This window comes from Globicephala melas, chromosome 10 (genome assembly GCF_963455315.2).
Source record: "Globicephala melas chromosome 10, mGloMel1.2, whole genome shotgun sequence".
NCBI classification, from domain to species: domain Eukaryota; kingdom Metazoa; phylum Chordata; class Mammalia; order Artiodactyla; family Delphinidae; genus Globicephala; species Globicephala melas.
The window spans coordinates 136,489-156,113 of NC_083323.1; the positions used below are offsets into that span (position 1 = coordinate 136,489).

Sequence of the window (19,625 nt, forward strand, 5' to 3'; positions counted from 1 at the left end):
GAACAGAACGTTGTGCTGTGGGTGCTGTGGTTTCCCTCAGGAGGGAAGAAGAGATACCTGGACACGCCCCTCCTACCCCCCGTGACTGTGACTGTGACCCCCACATCTTACCTGTGGGTGTTGAACTCGACCCTGACGCTCATCACGGCTGGACACCGCCTGTGGGATGTCTGGAGAGTCCTGCCAGCTCCCTGACCCCAGGCCTGGTGTAGGCGGGGCTTGCTTCTTCTCTCTGCTCTCAGCCCGCATACGAGCTGCTCTAAAGGGCAAGGGGTGTACACTCCTGGGGTGGTCTTCAACCAGTGGGGGTCAGGAGCCAGCAGGTAAGTGTTCCTGCTTCCCATCCTTCGGGTATATGGTTCAGGGAAGAACTCTTATGCTTCTCAGAAGGGCAGCCAGCCTTAAGGATGGGCCTTACACTGGCTTTTGCTCCCTCCCTACCTCATTCGTGCCCTCTCCTCACTACAGCACACAGTGGGGCTTTTACGAAACCAGCTGCCTGCCCCTCTGCCCTTGTACGTCCTCTTGCATGGAACTGAGCACAATGCCCAGAGACACAGCAGCCCTCAGGCAGTCATGAGGGCGAAGACCACACACTAAGGGCACAGGACCAAGGGAAGGAGCCTGCTGTTCTCGACATCACCTTCTAGAAGCCACACCAGCGTCCAGGCCTCCTGCGGCACAAGAAACGCCCTGATTTATTAGACTGTCTCCCTGGGCAGTTCTCTTAGAGCTGAATGCTCTGCATCCCACCTATCACACGAACCACTGTTGAAACATTCCCAGTGACATCCAAAAAGAAGCGTGCTCTTGACATGCAGAATATAAAATCCAGGGTGTACATGTATTTCTTTTTACCTTACTGATTATATTTTTGAATCTATGATTATGTTTTTCTCTTTTTCTTGCCACTCAAACAATTTAAATCATGAATTTCTTGGTCAGCAGTTTCATAACTGGAATCTGAGCTGAGACCACCATTCTTTATTTTATAATGATCTTAGCTACTCTGCCTTAATCTTTTTTTTTTTTTTTTTTTTTGCGGTACGCGGGCCTCTCAGTGTTGTGGCCTCTCCCGTTGCGGAGCACAGGCTCCGGACACGCAGGCTCAGCGGCCATGGCTCACGGGCCCAGCCGCTCCGCGGCATGTGGGATCTTCCCGGACCGGGGCACGAACCCGTGTCCCCTGCATTGGCAGGCGGACTCTCAACCACTGCGCCACCAGGGAAGCCCGTTTGCCTTAATCTTTTTGCCCTAAATTATTCCTTGATTCTCCCAATCTCTTTCTGGCCTCAAACAAAACAAAACAAAACTCATAGATAAGAAGGAAACTGGAAAAAAAATACACCAAAACATTAGCAATCGTCTTTAAGTTGAAAAGATACGCTCAGGGGAGTCCTGCTCTTGGCCTGACAGCTGAACTCACCAAATCCTATGAGACTGGTATTTCCATTGTGGCCAAAATAACTTTTTATGTTTGGGGTTTTTTGGTTCTTTTTTTTAGATGTATTTATTATTTATTTATTTTTATTTTTTGCTGCATCAGGTCTTAGTTGCGGCACACGGGATCTTCGTTGAGGCATGTGGGCTCTTTCATTGTCGTGTGCAGGCTTCTCTCTAGTTGTGGCATGCGGGTTTTTTTATCTCTAGTTGTGGCGTGCAGGCTCCAGGGCGTGTGGGTTCTGTGGTTTGCGGCACGCAGGCTCCCTAGTTGAGGAGCACGAGCTCAGTAGTTGTGGCTCCCGGGCTTAGTTGCCCCGCAGCATGTGGGATCTTAGTTCCCTGACCGGGGATCAAACCCTCGTCCCCTGCATTGTAAGGTGGATTCTTTACCACTGGACCACCAGGGAAGTCCCTATGTTTGGATTTAATGAATGTATCTGTACTTTTTTTAGTTTTCTGTGGGTGTTTCTATTTGCATTCGGGGGTCCCTAATAGCAACATATAATGCTTGAAACAAGACATGTTCATTGCAGAGAAAAAAAGGAAGAGAAACTGTCAGCCCCACCTCCGGCAACAACGACTGCAGTCTGTGTTTCCGTTCAGTCTTTTTCAGTGTAGTTTCTAGTGTAGATTCTGCATATTTATTTTTCCTTAATAGCATAACAAATATTTCGTATTATTACTAAATGTTTGTAAGCGCACTTTTTCTGTGCCAGCCCACTATTCCAATTAGGTATATGTACCTTAATACAGTTAGCCCTACTGGTCAATATTTAGATTGTCTTTTGTGTTTTCAACATTTTAAACGAGAACATGTACAATACAAAGCTTTTCATTTAGGATGCTCTCCTTGGCTGGCACAGTCCTGGCATTGGAGGCTTACTCATTCACCACTCAGGGCTCTGAGGGCCCCCAGCACGTGTGCCAGGCTCTGGGAGGACGGGGGCACTAGCAGACCCACAGTTGGCAGCCTCTGCCCAGGGCCCCCCAGCGTCCGGGAGGATAGGAGGCCACCCAGCCACATGCAGAGAAAGCTCAGTGTCCAGGGTGGAAATAATGGGGTGGAGGGAAGAGGGGCTGGAGAGGGGCAGCGACAGGGCAGGCTGAGGTCGCACAGGGAGCCACAGCAGAGTTAAGAGGGCGAGCGGCCTGCTCAGGTTTCTGTTTAAACAACCGGGTCTGGTTGCAGGAGCTGGTGGATTGCAGACACAGGTGGAGGTGGGAGCCTAGAGGAGGCTGCTTGACGCACAAAGATCCAGGCGGAGGCGGGGAGGCGGGGGGGGGGGGGCAGGCTTGGGGTGGTGGGGGGTGGCGCTGACAGCAGGGGCAGTCTAGGGTGCCTCCACGCTTCCTGCTCAGGCAACTGGAAGAGACACAAAGCACAGAATATAGAATGGGGCACATGGGGAAGAGGCTCACGTCACTTCAAAGTGTCCGTGGCTCCCACCAGGAGTTCTGTGTCTCTGCACCTCAGGGCCCTGGTTAGGGTCCCACGTTTACCGAACTCCACCAGGCGCCTGGCCAGTGACTGGCAGAAGCAGCGCTCCTGGAGGGCGCTGGGGTTGGTGAGGTAAGGCACAGCACAGAGCTGAAGCACACGGTCTGCCGGGGGCAGGACTCTGGGGCCCTCAGCACAGGGAAGGCACCGAGGCCGCCGCGGGGGAGAGGAGGCCAGTGAGCGGACCCAGGACAGAGCCAGGGCGGGGCCTGGAGCGCAGCTGAGCCGGAGCAGACCATGAGCCAGCCCCGAGAAAGAACAGCTGGGGAGGTGAAGGAAGGTGCCCGGGCCGGTGCAGGAAAGGAGACCAGAGGCGGAAGGAAGGTGGACAGGTGTGGGAAGGTCCCTACTGACAGGAAGCTGTTCCAGGTGAAGGATGCCCAAGCGTGTCCGGCTGCTGTCCCAAAGGGCCACCGCAGGAAGGGAAAGGTATGGATACAGAGACATGAGGAGATGAGTTGGAGGGAGGGACTGAGCCCAACAGGGGCGGAGTGGGGGCCGGGCAAATGGAGCCTCCCCTGAGATGGGGGGTCGAATTTCCACCTGACAGAGAGTGAAGGGAACAGCAGGCGGGCGGGGTGCAGCCACAGGGACCTGAGAATCACGCCCCCAGGCTGAGGGGCAGAGGTGCGCGTCCAGGGGTTCTCTGCCTGCCTCATTCAACTGTAATCAGCAGGAAAGTTTTCTCGTAGATGTTCTGCTGAGTTGGTCTTCTTGCAGGGTCGGGGGACCCTGGCCTGCGCCGGGGCTAACCAAATGCTGAAGCGTGGCCATTTACTGATTCCTAACCGTGACTATATTCTCTGTTTGCCGGTTGCCCTTAAATTAATTTGAGTAGAGGTGTGTGATTTCTATAGACAGTGGTTTTCAACCTTCATGCAGTGAATTTGTCTACACTGGCCTTTCTCACTCTCATTTCTTAACCTTCACCTGTTGTCTTCCTGGAGCTGCTGGCATCCTGGGCTCGGGGGGTTAGGGCGGGGAGCAGGCCCACCCTCAGAAAGGCACTGACCACCATGCTGACCTCAGCACTTGAGAGCTGGGGCTCGCTGGGGCCAGGGGGCCGGGGAAGCCCTTTCTCCAGGAGGTACCATCTGTAATCACCTAGGGCATGTGACAGTCACCTCTTTTCTTCTGGCTTTCTGTGGAGAATTTTTAAAACACTAATCTTAAGATCTAAGCAGACTGACGCCTGCTCTCTGTCTCACATACACACTCACAAGCGTGCAGGCACACTCATAAGCACGCACACACTTCCCAGCCTGGCACTCCAGTGCAGGTGGAAAGGACACACGCTGCGTGACCTTTCTCTCTGGCCTCAGCTTCCTCGCTGGCCAAGCAAGTGTATTTGGAGAGCACCCACCGCGCACCGCACAGGGACACCAGCGTGATTTCAGAGAGCAGTGAAGGGGTCTCCTGATTCCATCACCCTGGGGTCTTGGTCCCCACTGCCATGGACAGTGCCTGGGCCCCTGGCCCCTTATCTGCGCGCCGCCCCCCCCCAGAAATAGCCAAGGTCACACCAAGCAGAGAGTTTATTGAGGTGCTGGACTGCGGGGAGTGTTTGCAGCGGCATAGCAGATGCTGGTGTGGCCAGGGCCTGGGCCGGGGCACCCTCCTCCTAGCAGCGTCTGGGGCTTGGGGTGACCACGACTCCTAGTCTCCCGCAGGGCCCTACTGGGGAACCCCTCCCTGCTTACCCCTGAGCTCCTCGTGGGGCACTATGGGGGGGGTCCCTCTCTTTGTCCCTATGGTGAGGATGGGATATGACCCCTTGATATTCACTATAAAAATTAAAATTCCTTTATAAATCACACGGGAAAAGCAAGAGGGGATCACCTGGGAGCTCCCTCCACACGCCCCTCCCAATTCTGACCCCAAAGTAAAGAGCAGAGGGCAAGAGTTTGCAGGCACAGAGGAGCAGAGACAGACAGGAGGAGAGAAGAGGGAGGCCAAGGGCAGACCAGGGCAACACAGAGAGAAAAGATCAGGGGTAGCGAAGGTGCAGGCTCCACGCTTCAGCAGCCCCTGGGGAGCAAGGAGGAGAGTTCCCAGCACAGCCCGGAGACTCGCCAGATGCCAGGTCCCATGTGCCCCCAGTCCAGTCCTTGCCAAAGCCGAGGTGGCCGCATGAGATGCCCCCAGCCCCAGGCGCTCCCGGAGCGGGAGAGCAGCGGGTGGCTACTCCAGGTAGATGTCCTCTGTGGGGCAGGCGTACTCCAGGTGCCGCTGGTAGTACTCCAGGAAGGCGCGGCTGGGGGAGAGAGCGGCCTCAGCCCCAGGCTCCCCAGGCCCGCCCACCTGGGCCTGCCCATGCCCCCCCCACCCCACCCCCACCCCCGCCCAGCTTCGTCCCTCAGCCCTCCTGGCCCGGCCCCTTTTCCTTACGGTCTAACCTCAATGCTGCCTTCCCACCCCCAGCCCCGTGGTCAGTGTGCCCGTGCTGTTCCCACGCCCAGGACTCCCTTCCACGCCCAGGACTCCCTTCCACGCTCCTGCCCCAAGCGTTCTGCCCACCACCTTCCCAACCCTCCACCACCACCACTGTCATCTGGCCTTCCCTCCCTTCCCCTCCCCTGTCTCCCCAAACTTCATCTCCATCCCTCCTCCCAGCCTGCTCACCACCACCCCCCGCCCCCGGGGAACCGCTGCACCAGTTCTGCATCCCCACCCCAGTCCCAGCCGTCACTCCACGCTGGCCCAGCCCTAATCCTGCAACCCACCCTCCGGACTCACTCACCCCACACTCTGGGCCACGGGCCTCATCGACTCCTGGGAGACGAAAACGTGGCAGGCAAAACGGCTCAGCAGCGGGTGTTTGGTGATGAAGCCAAAATAGCTGTGGGGAGAGCGGCGGTGAGCACACGGGACGTCCCCAGGTCCACCCCTCAGCCCCCAGGGATCGAGGAGAAGAGCCAGGGACAGAGGGCTCAGGGAGGGCGTGTGGGGCTGGGGAATGTGCGGGTCACACGATTTCAAGATTCGAGGCCCCTTTCTGGGTCCTCGTCAAAGCACAGCGCTGGCCATCTGTGAGGAGTTAGCGATCTATGCTCATCTGTCCACAAGGGTGTCCCACTGCATCTTCCTTCTCCCAAGACAGTGCCAGCTGCCTCTGTGCGCCACCCCCCCCCCCACCCAAAGCCTGCCCCTGGACCACAGAGCAAGGCCTCCCCGTCTTCTGGGCACCACATCTCAGCTGACTCTTCCTTGTCATGTCACCTGACACCCTGAGCCTGCCCAGTCCCACCTCTGGTCCTGCAAACCCACAGCTGTTTTCCGGGCTCTGATGTGGGGCTTGGCATGGGCCCTGACATGTGAAACAGTCTTTCTGAAGAAGCTTGTACCCTGGCTCTGTCGCCCCAGCTCTGTTCCACGTATGCCTTTCCTGAATCTGCCCTTCTTCTCATCAAGACATTAATAAAAATTGTTGTCCAGAGGGAGGCACTGCCAGAATCCTGCAGCAGGAGGGCTGAGACCCACCCCCTCACTGTGGCTAACGCAGCCCACGTCAGGTGGGATTAGGGTTTTGCGGTTCCACCAGATGGGAATCCACACGGCAGCATCATCGCTGGGACAACGTGCTCACGTTGGCCACGAACACGTCACAGCCTTGTCTTGAATGCCACGCTCAGATGATCCCATTCACGGGGAGTGCCAGGCACCGTCCTCAGCAAAGCTCTTTATGTCATTAGCTCCCATAAACCTCACAACGGCCCTGCGCGCTGGGCCTCTAGATGAGGGCGTCGGAAACGCAGCCGGTCTGTGGCGCCCTGGGGGTGCTCTCAGCCACCTGTGATCTCACACGCCACACGCTCCCACCTTATCCGGACACAGCGTGCCCAGCACGTGCCTAGTCCAGCCCGCTTCACAGCGAGATGCCTGACATTGGCTCCTTGCGGCCCCTCACTGTGCGGACTGGGCTGAGTTCTGCAGTAACAGGTACCAGGAAAGTCTGGGCCAGGACAGAACCGCCTTGGCCTCCTCCTGGCCATGGAACTGCATCGGGGTCAGCGTCTGGCCTGGACGCCTGAGCCTGCGGCACCCACTTTCCCTCTGCTGTCCTTCCTCTCTCGGGTGTGCCACCCTCAGCCCAGTGTCCGTGTGGGCCACCGTGCACGCTGGTCCTCATGGTGCCAGGTCTGCCCCGCCGCCTGTTCTGAGCCCTGGCCCTCCACCCCTCAGAGCAGCATCTAAACTGTGATCCCATCAAACCACCTCCCTCTCAAGGGAGAAACCAAACTGGGCTCTGACCCGGCTGAGGGTGGACACCATCGCCCAGCCAGCAGACAGAGCGCCCCTCACTCTTACCACAAGTGTCCAGGAGACACACATGCCGGCCTCAGTATCTGTCACAGCCTCAGCCCCAGCAGCAGTGTGTCCTCCCCACATCCTGCCTCCCCTGAGGACCTGCTTCCTCAAATACCACTGGGCCCTTCGGAGCCTCTGCTTGGCCCTGTCTGCGTCGCAGGTTAGCTCCTCCTGTCGCTTCATCTAGGGCACTGGCATCCTGTGCGCAGGAGGCCGGCTGGGCAGGAAGGCTGTATGTAGCCCTCCATCCGCTGGTTACGCTTCCCTCTCACTCCCGTCTCTTCTCTCTCTGCCTGGCTATCCTGTCTGCCCCATGGCCGAAGTTACCTACCGGCTCCGAACGTACCTCCCCCCAGGTCTCCCTTCCACACTCCAGACCACGTAGCAACGGCCGCTTCACCCTCACTGCCTCTGGATTGAACCCTGCATCGCCAGCCTGTGAGGCCCACTCACTCCAGGCCTCTTCTCCTGGCGCGTGGGTCACTAACTGCTCAACACCCAGGTCACCCTTGATTCTCTCTCCAGGTCAGCCTCTACATCCAATCAACTCAGGTCCTGCCTGCCCACCTCCTAAATGCCACTAGGTCACAGCACCTGGATAACCTCGGCAGCCACCTGGTCTCCTGCCAGCAGCACTTGGGTGCTTCCACCCTGCACAGCAGCCTGTCAACCTGACTGTGTCACCCCACGACCCCATCGCCAATGGGATTAAGTATAAGCTCCTTGGCATAGTCAAAAGGACACAGGTGCTCTCAGTGTCCCTCCAGCCTTACCCAACTGCCCCCAAAGAGCCCCTAGTGCCCCTTGCCCACAGCCCTGGCTCAGCTGGCTCCCTGCCAAGAAGATCCACCCTGTCACCCACTTGCCTTTCAAGGTTCGTAGAGTGGTCTTCAGCCGCCCCGCTAAGTCCCAGGAGAATTCACCCACCTCCCTGCAGGTCTGCTCACTGCAGCCCCATGCACACGTCCACCGGAGTCCCACGAGTGCTTCGAGCACTCGCTTGTCCCAGACCAGATGGGAGCCTGTCTGATCCAGGTGTCCTGGGCCCAGAACAGTGGGCGCCACGTGGGGACTCAACTCCTGGAGCCAAGTGGGTGCGGGTGAGAGGGCGGGATGGTGAGTGCGCGGCCCTCAGGGTTTGAGGGGGCCAGGGGATGGGGGAGTCTCGTACCAGCTGTTGCGGGGGTGGCAGCCGCAGAACGAGATGTTCTTCATCTGGAAGAAATGGCTGCAGTGCTGGAACTAGAGCAGAGGCGGCAGGAGAGGCCACGCTAGACAGAGCAGCCCAGGGCCACCCCGGCCACCCCTGCTGGACGCGCCTCACCCCTCCCACCGTCCCCTGTGCCTCAGGCCCCCACACCCCACCTCAGGTCCTCCACTTAGACTCAGCTTGACCCCCCGAAGAGAAATCTCAAGGTCACAGGAGGCAGGAGGACGCAGGTGGACGGTCAGTTTCCGGGCAGTGGCGATCTGCAGAAGTGAGGGGAGAAAAGGGTCTCCAGGGCCTACGAGGGTATCTCTCCCTCCTGGCGGGACGCTGTCGATTAGGTTTGAAGACTGCTGGCAGCGATTCGGGAAGACGTGAGCGTGGCCTTGGCCTCTCCTCAGCCTCAGGACGGCCTGCCTCGTCTGCCTTCCGCCCCTCCCCAGGACTGCGGCCCCAGCAACCCCGGCCTGCTCACTGCCCGTCTCGTGCGCTGGACGCGGGCTCTCAGGCGCAGAGCCGTGCTGCTGCCCTGCTGCCCCCCCGCTCGCCCGCAGGCCCAGCAGACGGGCCGGCCCTCACCGAGTGTCCACTGAGTGAATAACGAGTGTGCAAATAACTTCCAGGGAAGGGTCTGTGAGAGCTGGTCTTGCTTTTCAGACACACGAATAGGATGGGCTGAAGGAGGGGGAGGGGCCGGCGGGAAGGTGACGGGGAACAGCTGCTGAGCGCTGCCCGAGGCCTGTCTGCCAGGCCTCTGAATCGGGGCTGGGGGGGCGGGCCCCGAGGCCCCCAAGCATCCTGGAACCCTCCGTGGAAGAGGGCGGAGGCCTGGGGCCTCCCAGGGCTGTGCCAGCCTGCAGGGCTCAGGGGCCCCCACCTCCAGACTGACCTTCTGCATGGCTGCACACAGGATGCCATTGCCCTGGTGACAGGGCACCTCCACGGAGCCCAGGAACTGCACGTCAAAGCGCTCCACCCAGCAGGGACCCCGCTTGCTCCCTGGGAGATCACAGGGGCCTAGGTCAGGTGAGCAAGAGAGGGCCTGGGATGACAAGACGCCCCTTGGGGAAGGGGCCTCACCCAGCAGGTCCTTGGCCGGGCCGGGCACCGCGTGGGCATAGAAGGCGGGGAAGACGCCACGCTCCCCCGTGCGCATGTTGAAGCCACGGAACCAGAAGTCGTCCTCCTCGGCCTCCACCAGGACCGGGTCGTCCACATCCAGCTCAAGCTCGTCGGGATGGCGGGGAATGAACCTGAGGTCAGGTCAGAGGTAGGAGGTCACTGGGGCAGGGGCAGGAACGGTTGGGTTGTGTCCACCAGTGTCCCATAGTGTCTGTAGGCTCAGGTGGAGCGTCGCTAGCAGCGAGGGGGAGAAGCTGTACCTGAAGACAGCCCGATGGGTTTGCTCTCTCTCCTCGCCATTGACCAGGCAGGAAAAAAGGCCGAAAGACTCCGTGCCTGAGAGACAGAAACAAAAGAGACAAAGGCTCAGGGGAGGGGCAGGAAGCCGAGCTCCCCTCCCCTCAACAGTCTGGTGTGGGTTGTCCTCAGTCACCGAGGGAGGGAGAAGTAGCTCACCGGGGGCTGGAGACAGAGCAGCCTTCCCCAGGCAACTCCCCACCCTACCCTACGGGGGCCTGGGGGAAGCCCTGGGGCCAAGGAGCCAGTCTGCTCCCCCGGGACCGCCCCCTTTCCCCACCTCCCACTCACTGGAAGATCGGGAGGTGCTGTTGACAAAGACATTGAGGAACTTCTTAGAGAAGGTGAGGTCAGGGCTGTCCGGGGAGGCAGCCCCGGGGCCCCGATCAAGGCCCAGCGGTGCGGCTCCCGCCTCTTCCTCGCTGGCCTCGCCACCGCTGTCCCCGCTGTCCTCGCCCAGGCGCGCGCAGCGCCGCAGGCTCACCAGCTCCAGCTGCGTGTGCTCGTCCACCACCAGCGTGTACTTGACCGCATCGTACACCAGCGAGGCGTCCGGCGCGGCGCCCGTGCCCCGGCCCCCGAGGGGCGCTGCCTCGGGCTCAGCTTCGTCCTCCTCCTCTTCATCCTCGTCGTCCTCCTCCGAGCAGGCGGCAGAGCAGGCGCGGCCCGGGCGGGCAGGGCGACCCGGAGCGGCCCACAGGGGCGTGATGGTGTCGCGCGTGGGGTTGCTGAGGAAGAGGCAGGGCCCGGGCTGCGCGGGGCCGGGCCGAGGGGCGGAGGGCTCGGGGGGCGGCGGCCCACACAGCGTCTCCATGTCCACCAGCTCCACGCCCGGCCCCGCCGCCGCCTCGGGGGCCTCGCCGACGGGCGACGCACACTCCCCGGCAGGACGCGGCGCAGGAGACAGGCACTGGCCAGGGCAGCGGATGGGCGAGGAGCCCTCGGAGATCATGCGGCTCACGAGGTTGCTGAGCAGCCAGGGCGAGTCGGCGTCCTCGCTGAGGTCCGGCTCAGACTCGGACCCTGACTCGTACTCGCTGTTGGTGTCGTCGGGGCCCACGGGCAGGAAGGCGGGGCGGCGCGGGGGCTCGCACGGCGGCTCGGGCTCGGGCTCCGAGGCCGGCGACGAGGCCTCCTCGATGGAGTTGGTGAGGTGCGAGGAGCGGCCGCTGCTGCTGCCGCCGTCGTCGCTGCTCCGCTCCAGCTCTGTCTCTGAGATGGAGGAAATCATGCGCCCCAGGCGCGCGCCGCCCGCGTCCTCAGAGTCGGAGCCCGGCGACGACAGCTCCTGGCTGCTGCGCCGACCCCCGCGGCCTCCGCTGGAGCCGCTCCCCAGGTCGGCCTCGATGCCCGGATCCGAGGAGGGCGAGGCCCCACCTGGCGCCAGGGGCCTTGCGGGCTGGTTGCCTTCGGAGTCGCAACCCGGATGCACAGGTGACTGCGCCCCGCAGGGGCTTCTGTCCGTGGGCGGGAGGGGGGCGGGCGGCTCTGCGGAGCACGGGGTTGGGTCAGCCAGCCCACCTCCCCCACCCCTCCCTCCCTCGCCTCCGGCGTAACCCCGCCCACCACCGCCCAGCTCACCTCTGAGGGGCTCCTGGGCGGGTGGGCACAGCACTGTTTCCTGCCTGGAGGCTGGAGGCCCTGGAGCAAACCCTCCATTGTTGTTCAGGGAGTCCTGGGGAGGAGGGGAGGGGCGGGGGGAGGAGAGCAGCGCTGAGGAGGGGCCCCAGCTCTCAGGGGTAGGTGGGGGGGACAGGCTGCCGCGGGGACCAGTCCCGGATGCTGGGAACCACGGATAGCTGCGGGTCTGGGTGCCGGCTCACCTGGGCTCCCAGCGTCGTCAGGTGGAGCGTGGTGGGCCGGTGCTTGTGGGGCTCCTCCAGGGAGGGCGAGGGGATCAGGGGCTGCCGGGCGCGGGCTGCTGAGCCAGGGCCTCCCCCCTCAACCTCCCCCTCTGCTTCCTCCTCTTCCTCTTCCTCTTCCTCCTCGTCGTCCTCCTCCTCTTCATTGTCATCGATCATCTCAAACTCCTGGAAGTCATCCTGGAAGGAGCAGATGGGGTGCGGCTGCTCCGAACGCCCCAGGGAAAGGCTGTCCTGCAGGGAAGAAGGCCAGGGCAGAGCTGGGCCAGTGTGGGATGGTGACTTGGGTCCCAGGCGCCAGGAAGGGGGAAAGCAGGAAGCTATAAGTCAAGGGACAGACGCCTCCCTCCAGTTCTCTCTGCTCTCCACCAACAGAGCAGCTTTTTAAAAAATCTGCTTAAGATACATAAGGATCGCTACAGTTCTTGGTAAGTAAGAGCCCAAACTCCTAAGTCTGGGTGACAGAGATACTCAAAGTGGCCCCAACCCACCTGCCAGCCTCATCTCAGCCTCAAACCCCGTCACATTTGACACCAGCACTTTTCCTTCATAGCATTTTAACACAACGCATAGTTACTGTAGAGTTTTGGGTCTGTCTCCCCCACCAAGCTGCAAGCCCTACCAGGACAGGACCGTGTCCATACTGGACACTGGTGCAGCCCACCCCCAACCAAGAACAGGACTGTGTCTGTACTGGACACTGGTGCAGCCCACCCCCCACTGAGAACAGGACCGGGCCCGCAGTAAGAGTGCAGTAAATAGCAAATGAATGCATGAAGCAAAGACAGCCAGCACCAGGCTTCACCAACCTCAGAGCCTCTGACCCACCAATCCCTTACCAGCAATGCCTCTCCTCCATTCCCTCCAACCCCCGTCATCTGCCAGTTCCTTCTAGTCCTCCCTAAGGGCACGGTTGTGTGCCACTTCCACTGGAAAATCTCCCTGATGGCCTCAGTCCTGGGTGGGTTCCCATCGTTGCACCTTCTGTCCCCTCACTGGAATCCAGCCGTTGACACTCAGGCAGCCACTGCCTCTCTCATGTCTTTCTCCCCTACTAGGTTATAAGCTCCTGAGGGCAAGAGCCACACCTGTCCTGCTCTCTTCCCAGGCACCTGGAAGCCCCCAGCACTTGCCACATGGGAGTTGCTCAGAAATGTTCTTGAATGAAAGCAAAAACGTAAAGAAATGGGGAGGAGCAGATGGGCAGGGGAGACTTCAGGGCTGGAGACATGAGGCAGACAGATGGAGGCCTGAGAGGTGGGGAAAGGGCAAAGGAGGAGATGAGGTGAGATGGCAGCTGGAAGGGGTTAGATCTTTCTGGGAAGTGAGCTGAGCACAGAGGCACCAAAGCATAGACACATCTCCCCTCCCCCAAGCTAGCCCGCTGGTGGGGGTCAAGCGAGGACTGATGGGGAAGGTCCTCAGTGGACCTCTGTCAGAAAAAGAGAGGTCTGATATATCGAGGAAAACCCCGGGTCGAGAGGCCAAGGGAGAAGGGGCAATCAGAGGATTTCTCATTTCAAGGCTGAGCTTAGACCCACCCTAAAACCCCACGAGACTGCTAAGCATAACCTAAGCGAGACTCTCCCTTGAGAGAGTTCTCTGCCCCCAGCCCCTTCCCCACCTTCTCGCAGTGGTCCGAGTCGTAGCTGAGGCCCAGACCACAGTCATCGGTGATCTCAGACAGATCTTCATCATCAAATTCTTCCAGACTTATGTCCTGTGGAGGCCTGGAGAGGAGAGCAAGGACAGGGCTCCTGAGAGAGCCACCAACCCTGGACTCCCTGGCCAGGAACTGGTCCTAAGGAGGGGCCAAGGGAGACCCCCCCCCCCAGCTTCTAGGCCCCGTGATCTCCAGAGCCCCCAACTCCCAGACCTGCATCCTGCCATTATCTTGGATCTCAAACTCTGCTCTCCAGCGGATTTCCCCCTCAATTTGAGCCACGACCAGCTCAGAAGAGGCACCTGTCCCCCAAACCCTCCTCCCGGCCCTCCTTCCGCAAAGAGCCGGCAGCCTCTCCCCCCTCTACCCTCAGCTCTAGGCCCCTGGGTCACAGGCTCAGCCTCAGGGGAGTCAGGCTGAGCGGAGAAGGGGGAGGGGGAGCTGAAGCTGCAGCAGCAGGAGGGGGGGGAGGGGTGAAGGCTGTTCCGGGAGCAGAATCTGGCCAGTTTGTCCCCCACTCCTGCGGAAGGCAGGCCTACACCCAGAGGTCCAGCCCTCTCCCCTCCCTAGTCCCTTCCCCCAGGCCCCAGGCTTGATTTCAGCTCTCTCCCTCCCAGAGCCCTACAGACCAGGCCGGGCTTCCACCAGAGGCCCAACAAGGCCAAAAGGACACTGCCAAGCCCAGAGTGTGTACTCAGCATCCTGCGCAGGCAGGCAGCCCACCCCTCAGAGGCTCCGCCCACGACCCCTGAGGACCTCCACCTTGGAGGACCTCCACCTTAGAGGGGGGCGGCTGTTCAGGCTGGGTGCAGCCCTGGATCCCAGCAGGACTTTGGGGTTGGGGGCGGTCACTGGGGCTGGAGGACGGGCATCAGGGGAGGACAAAAATGGAGAGACCCGGAACCGAGGGGCGGGGGGCGAGGAGCCGGAACCACGGGCCTCAGGACCAGAGGGGGGGTCTGGGGCTTGGGCCCCCAAAAGCGACGAGGGGGGGTTGGCAGGGTCGGGTCGGAGAAGTCTGGGGACTGGGTCAGAGGGGGTGCTGTACGAAGGGAAGGGCCTGCCGAGGCCCGGGGCGCCCAAGTGCGTACCTGCAGCCTGGCGGCGACAGCGAGTGAAAGGTGGAAAGAGAAAACATCTCCGCCCGATCCGCCATCTTCTCCGGGGAAAGGTCCGCCGACTGCGGCGGGGGAGGGGTGCCCGGAGCGACAGCCCCGCACGCCCTTCGTCGCTCCCTCCCGCCCGCCCTCAGCCCGCCCCAAGTCACCTCGTGACACGCCCTGCGACACCCCGCCGCCAGCACACCTCGACGCCAGGACACCGCGGCAGCGCGAGCCGGGGGGGAGGGGAGGAGGGGAGGACCTGGGAGGAGGGAGGATCCGGGGGGGAGGGGAGGAGGGCGGACCCGGGAGGAGGGCGAAGGGGACTGCGGGGAAGCTGGTTGGAGGAGACAAGATGGTTTGACTAAGAGGCTCGGGTTGGGGGAGAATCGGGTTGCGGTTTGGTTTTTTCGGGGTGGGGGCAGGTGAGAAGCGGATTAGTGGGGATGGGGGATCAGTTCGTATGGTGAGAGTTTAAATGAGGAACTTGCTGTGGGGAAGTCGGTCCGCACACCTCTGGTTAACTGACTTTGGGGTGTGGGGTGGATGGGACGGGGCCTGGTGGAGTGGTGGGTGCAGCCCCGGGAGCTGTGCTGGCGTCCCAAGGAATCAGAAGAGCTGGGGTCCCAAGCCTGGCTCTGAGTGAGTCAGACTGAGACTGGGCAGCTGGAGGAGCTGTCCACGTCTGGGTGCTGACCAGGGCTGGTCGGAGCTGTCCCACAAAGGGTGCTGATTGGGCCCACGGAGATTTCTCCCTAAAACGTGCTGACTGGGACTGGAGGAGCTGTTTCCCCGACGGGTGCTGATCAGTGCTGGGCAGAGGCAGCTGCCCAAGGAGTGCCGATCCGGGCTGGACTCACAAAGCGTTGTGACCCAAACTTCCCAGATTTCCTTTCTATCCCGAGTCTTGTCATCAAACCGATTAACTTGGACATCCACGTAAGTGACCCATCCAACACCCTTGACTCCTGATCAGGTCTGATGGTCTATGATCCACTAATGGTACACCTAGTACAAAACACAAAATCGAATGGACTTACGTGGGAAAACTGAAATAGCAACACACTCTCAGCAATCCTCGTGACAGATGAATCCTAAAATGTCAGAGGATACTTTCTGACAATTTTCTCATAGATTAGAAAATAAATAAATGCAAACCTTCTATCTTTTACTCTACTCACATAGCACCGAAATCACAAACAAAATAAAAATGCCAATAGCTAAAACTGAAAAATGAAAAGCTTAAGAGGGACTTCCCTGGTGGTCCAGTGGGTAAGACTCTGTGCACCCAGTGCAGGGGGCTGGGGTTCGATCCCTGGTCAGGGAACTAGATCCCTCATGCCATAACTAAAGAGTTCACATGCTGCAATGAAGATCCTGCATGCTGCAGCTAAGGCCAGGCGCAGCCAAAATAAATAAATATTTTTTAAAAGCAAGAAAAGCTTAAGAGCCACACCTTGTTGGGAATACTGTCAAAACCAGTAACTTCACCACCTCCTGATTCTTGACTTTAAGCCTCCAGTTCTCTGATGATTGCCTCCTGTTTTTCTCGCTTTCTTATGGTATTACCGTGACACTCACAATTCTTTGACTCCATAAGAAACTTATTCCAGGGAATTCCCTGGCGGTCCGGTGGTTAGGGCTCTGTGCTCTCACTGTCAAGGGCCCAGGTTCGATCCCTGATCAGGGAACTAAGATCCCACCAGCTGCACAGCATGGCCAGGGGAGAAAAAAATAAAGAAACTTATTCCAGATACTATTGCTGTGTAGCAAATTACCACCAAATTTAGAGAATGAAGACAACCACTTTACTCTGCTTACAGTTTGGGGGTCATACATTTGGGAAGGACTCCAATGGGAAGCTCTTGTCTGGGGTTTCTCATGCACTTGGGTTACAGCTGGAGGTAAGCTGGGCTAGATGTCAAAGATGGCTCCCTTGCAAAGTTGACAGTTGGTACTGTTGACTGGGAGCTCAGCTGGGGCTGTCAACCAGCACCTACACCTGACCTCTCCAGCATGGAAGTCTCAGGATAGTTGGACTTCTTACGTAATGGCTAGCTTCTCCCAGAGTGACTGTACTAGGAGGGCCAGGGGTCAGCTGCATGGCCTTTTCTGATTTGGCCTTGGAAGTCATATGGCTTCCTATTGGTCAAAGCAGTCATGATCCCATCCAGATTCAAGAGAGCAGTCATAGACCCACCTCTTAATGGGATGAGTGTCAAAGAACTGGGGGTCCATGTTATAAACGCAACACAGATCTCCAATCCATTGATCCTCCCACTTCTTTTTTTAACATTCACTTTTAAAAAAATAAATTTGTTTATTTTATTTATTTATTTTTGGCTGCATTTGGTCTTCGTTGCTGCGTGCGGGCTTTTCTCTAGTTGCGGGTAGTGAAGGCTACGCTTCAGTTGCGGTGCACAGCCTTCTCATTGTGGTGGCTTCTCTTGTTGCAGAGCACGGGCTATAGGAGCGTGGACTCAGTAGTTGTGGCTCCGTGGCTCATGGAATCTTCCCAGACCAGGGCTCAAACACGTGTCCCCTGCGTCGGCAGGCGGATTCTTAACCACTGCGCCAGCAGGGAAGCCCGATCCTCCCACTTTTCTCATTGCCAACTCAAGTTCCTTGCTTTAAATTAAACTCCTTTCTGGAATCATCAAGTTCTTCTCTTCTGGATCATTTCCAACAGCAAACAAGCATAATCTAGTGTTAAAAATAAATGGTATGTTCTCATCTCTGTTCATATAAGTGATCCAAAGCCATGGGGTTTTCAGTACTGTTATGCCTTAAAGGAAAGGACAGTTAAAATGTCCTTCTTTTGGTTTAAGAAAGAATGCTTACAAATAGTTATACCTTTTGGAAAACAGATTTCTACCAATGAGGAAAACTATCATGACAATGAATCGGACTTGAATCTTTTTTTTTAAGGGATTGTTACGAGGAAATAATAACAATCTCTGAAATCTGAATGTCTAGCTTTTTGCTTCGTTGCAGCCAAGAAAGCAAGATGGGTCACCAGCAGCTCTACCGGAGCCATCGGAGAAAATTCGGCAAGGCTCTCACTTTTGCCACGTCTGCTCAAACCGGCCTGGTCTGATCTGGAAATACGGCCTCGATATGTGCCACCAGTGTTTCTGCTAGTATGCGAAGGATATCGGCTTCATAAATGAAGCTGGACTAAGTGAACTTCCTTGAATGTGTCATCGGGGACATCTACCCTATGCAGAAACAATGCAAGCTCTTTGTATATAAAATGAAAATGTTAAAACTTCCCTCAAAATAATAAATAAATGTCTTAAAAGACTCCCTTTGCCTGAAGTACATTCTTCAGAATTTTCCTTATTGAAAGCTTTGGGAGGTAAACTCTCAGTTTGTCTAAAAATGTCTTTATGTTGCCCTATCTCCTGAAAGATGTTTTCACTGGATATAGAATTCTAGGTCAGGTAGTTCATTTCCATCGTCACCCAGTGTCTTCCTCTGAATTCCCTTGTTGCTATGAGAAGCCACCTCTCTGTCTGCCACTTCCTTGAGGTAATTTCCTCTCCAGCTGCATTTAGGACTTCTCTCCCTGACTTTGGTGTTCTGATGTTTCGATGCGGTGTATCTAGGTGTGGTGTATTTATTTTTTCTGGCTGAGGTTCACAGAGCTTCTTCACTATATGATTTCTCTTTCATCAGTTTAGAAATTTCACAGCCATTATCTCTTCAAATATTGCCTCTGCTCCGTTCCATCTCTCCTCCTTCTGGGACTCCAACAGACTCATGCTGGATGGACCTTCTCATTCAAGCCTCCATATTTCCTAACCTTTCTTTCATGTTTTCCATCTCTATGTCCTTCCAGGCAATATTCAGTTAATTTATTCACATTTATCTTTTAGTTCACTAACTCTGTTTTTAACTGTTTATAATCTGCTCTTAAAGCTGTATACTGAGTTTTAAATTTAGTTAAAATTCAATTAGCATTTTTACTAAATTAAAACTTTTATTTTAGAACTTCCATTTGGAAATTCTTCTCAAGCTGCTTGATTATTCATTATAGTTTTTTTAGTTTCTGCACATATTTTCAAACTTGCCTTTTATTACTATATTGAACATAGGCATGTTATAATCTGTTTGATAATTTCATTATTTGAAACGTGCTATCTGTGGTTACTGCTGGCTTGCTGCCATGATTTCCCATTATCTTTCTGTTTAATTACCTTTTTTAACTTAGAGGTGCTTGTTAGCCTTGGCATTGTATTTATGGAAAACTCTGAGGCCTAAGAAGAAAGTGAGTACCTGCAGAGAGAATCTCCGTTTGCTTCTACCAGGCACCTACAGAATTACAAACCTGAGATCATTATATATTTAATGCCCACTGAGGTTTCTTGGACCACCCTAACTGTATGAATTTGAGCTGCAACCCATGTGAAGACCAACTTCTTGTTCTAAGTTTTCAGCATCTCTTTCTCATCTCTGTCTCTGTGTCTCTGCCTCTGTATCTCTCTCTCTGTCTCTCTGTCTCTGTCTCCATCTCTCTCTCTCTCTCTCTCTCGCTCACACACACACACACGCACACGCACACACACACACACACACACACAACTTCACTTTGCCCCAGATTCGAAGCTGTCAATTTTCTTCACAATCCTCAAAAGACAGAGAGTATCTCTACTTCATCCCTACACGGGGGGTTTAACCTTTCACTGTCTAAGCTTTGTAGAGGGTTGGTCTCTTATTGGGCTCTCCTCCTGGGTGGGCTCTGTGCTTTATATCTGTTCTCTACGTCTCAAAGATTACATATTAGTTTCCTAGGGCTGCCATAAAAAATACTGCTAACTTGGTGGCTCAAAACAACAGAACTTTATTCTCTCACAGTTCTGGAGTCTAGAAGCTCAAAATCAAGCAGACTGCTCTCTGCACAGTCAGCAGGCCATGCTCTCTCCAAAGACACTAGGGAAGGGCTCTTTCTTGCCTTTTCCTAGCTTCTGGTGGTTGCTGGCTTTCCTCGGCTTGCGGATGCATCACTTTAATCTCTGCTTCCATTGTCACGTGACCTTCTCTCCTATGTTTCTCTGTCTGTGTCCAAATTTCCCTCTTCTTATAAGGACACCAGTCATTGGATTAGGTGACTGGTGTCACCAAC

At 56.9% G+C, this 19,625-nt stretch overlaps 1 protein-coding gene and 1 pseudogene across 2 annotated transcripts; one reads left to right on the top strand and one right to left on the bottom strand.

Annotated features, from left to right (window-relative positions):
• Positions 1-4,460: 4,460 nt before the first annotated feature.
• On the bottom strand, positions 4,461-14,725 carry MAPK8IP2 (mitogen-activated protein kinase 8 interacting protein 2). Of its 2 annotated transcripts, none has more exons than XM_060306927.1 (12): positions 14,492-14,725; positions 13,362-13,467; positions 11,699-11,971; positions 11,457-11,550; positions 10,167-11,363; positions 9,839-9,914; positions 9,537-9,709; positions 9,346-9,455; positions 8,615-8,806; positions 8,421-8,491; positions 5,682-5,780; positions 4,461-5,195 (listed from the first exon to the last, which is right to left on the bottom strand). In XM_060306927.1, the coding sequence occupies exons 1-12, from the start codon at positions 14,554-14,556 to the stop codon at positions 5,123-5,125; spliced, it is 2,529 nt and encodes an 842-aa protein (XP_060162910.1). In that variant the 5' UTR covers positions 14,557-14,725; the 3' UTR covers positions 4,461-5,122. The 2 variants fall into 2 exon arrangements, with proteins under 2 accessions (XP_060162910.1, XP_030711317.1); XM_030855457.2 differs by having other exon boundaries at positions 8,615-8,719; positions 14,492-14,721.
• Positions 14,726-16,428: 1,703 nt separating this feature from the next.
• LOC115852560 (small ribosomal subunit protein uS14-like) lies at positions 16,429-17,695 on the top strand (annotated as a pseudogene).
• Positions 17,696-19,625: the final 1,930 nt, after the last annotated feature.

Excerpts from the sequence above, each read along its gene's own strand:
- MAPK8IP2 (XM_060306927.1), bottom strand. The coding sequence starts at position 14,556 with ATGGCGGATCGGGCGGAGATGTTTTCTCTTTCCACCTTTCACTCGCTG. Across the intron at positions 9,456-9,536 it reads CCCGGCCAAGGACCTGCTGG|GGAGCAAGCGGGGTCCCTGC; the intron begins GTGAGGCCCCTT and ends GTGATCTCCCAG. Across the intron at positions 5,196-5,681 it reads CCCGTGGCCCAGAGTGTGGG|CCGCGCCTTCCTGGAGTACT; the intron begins GTGAGTGAGTCC and ends TCTCTCCCCCAG.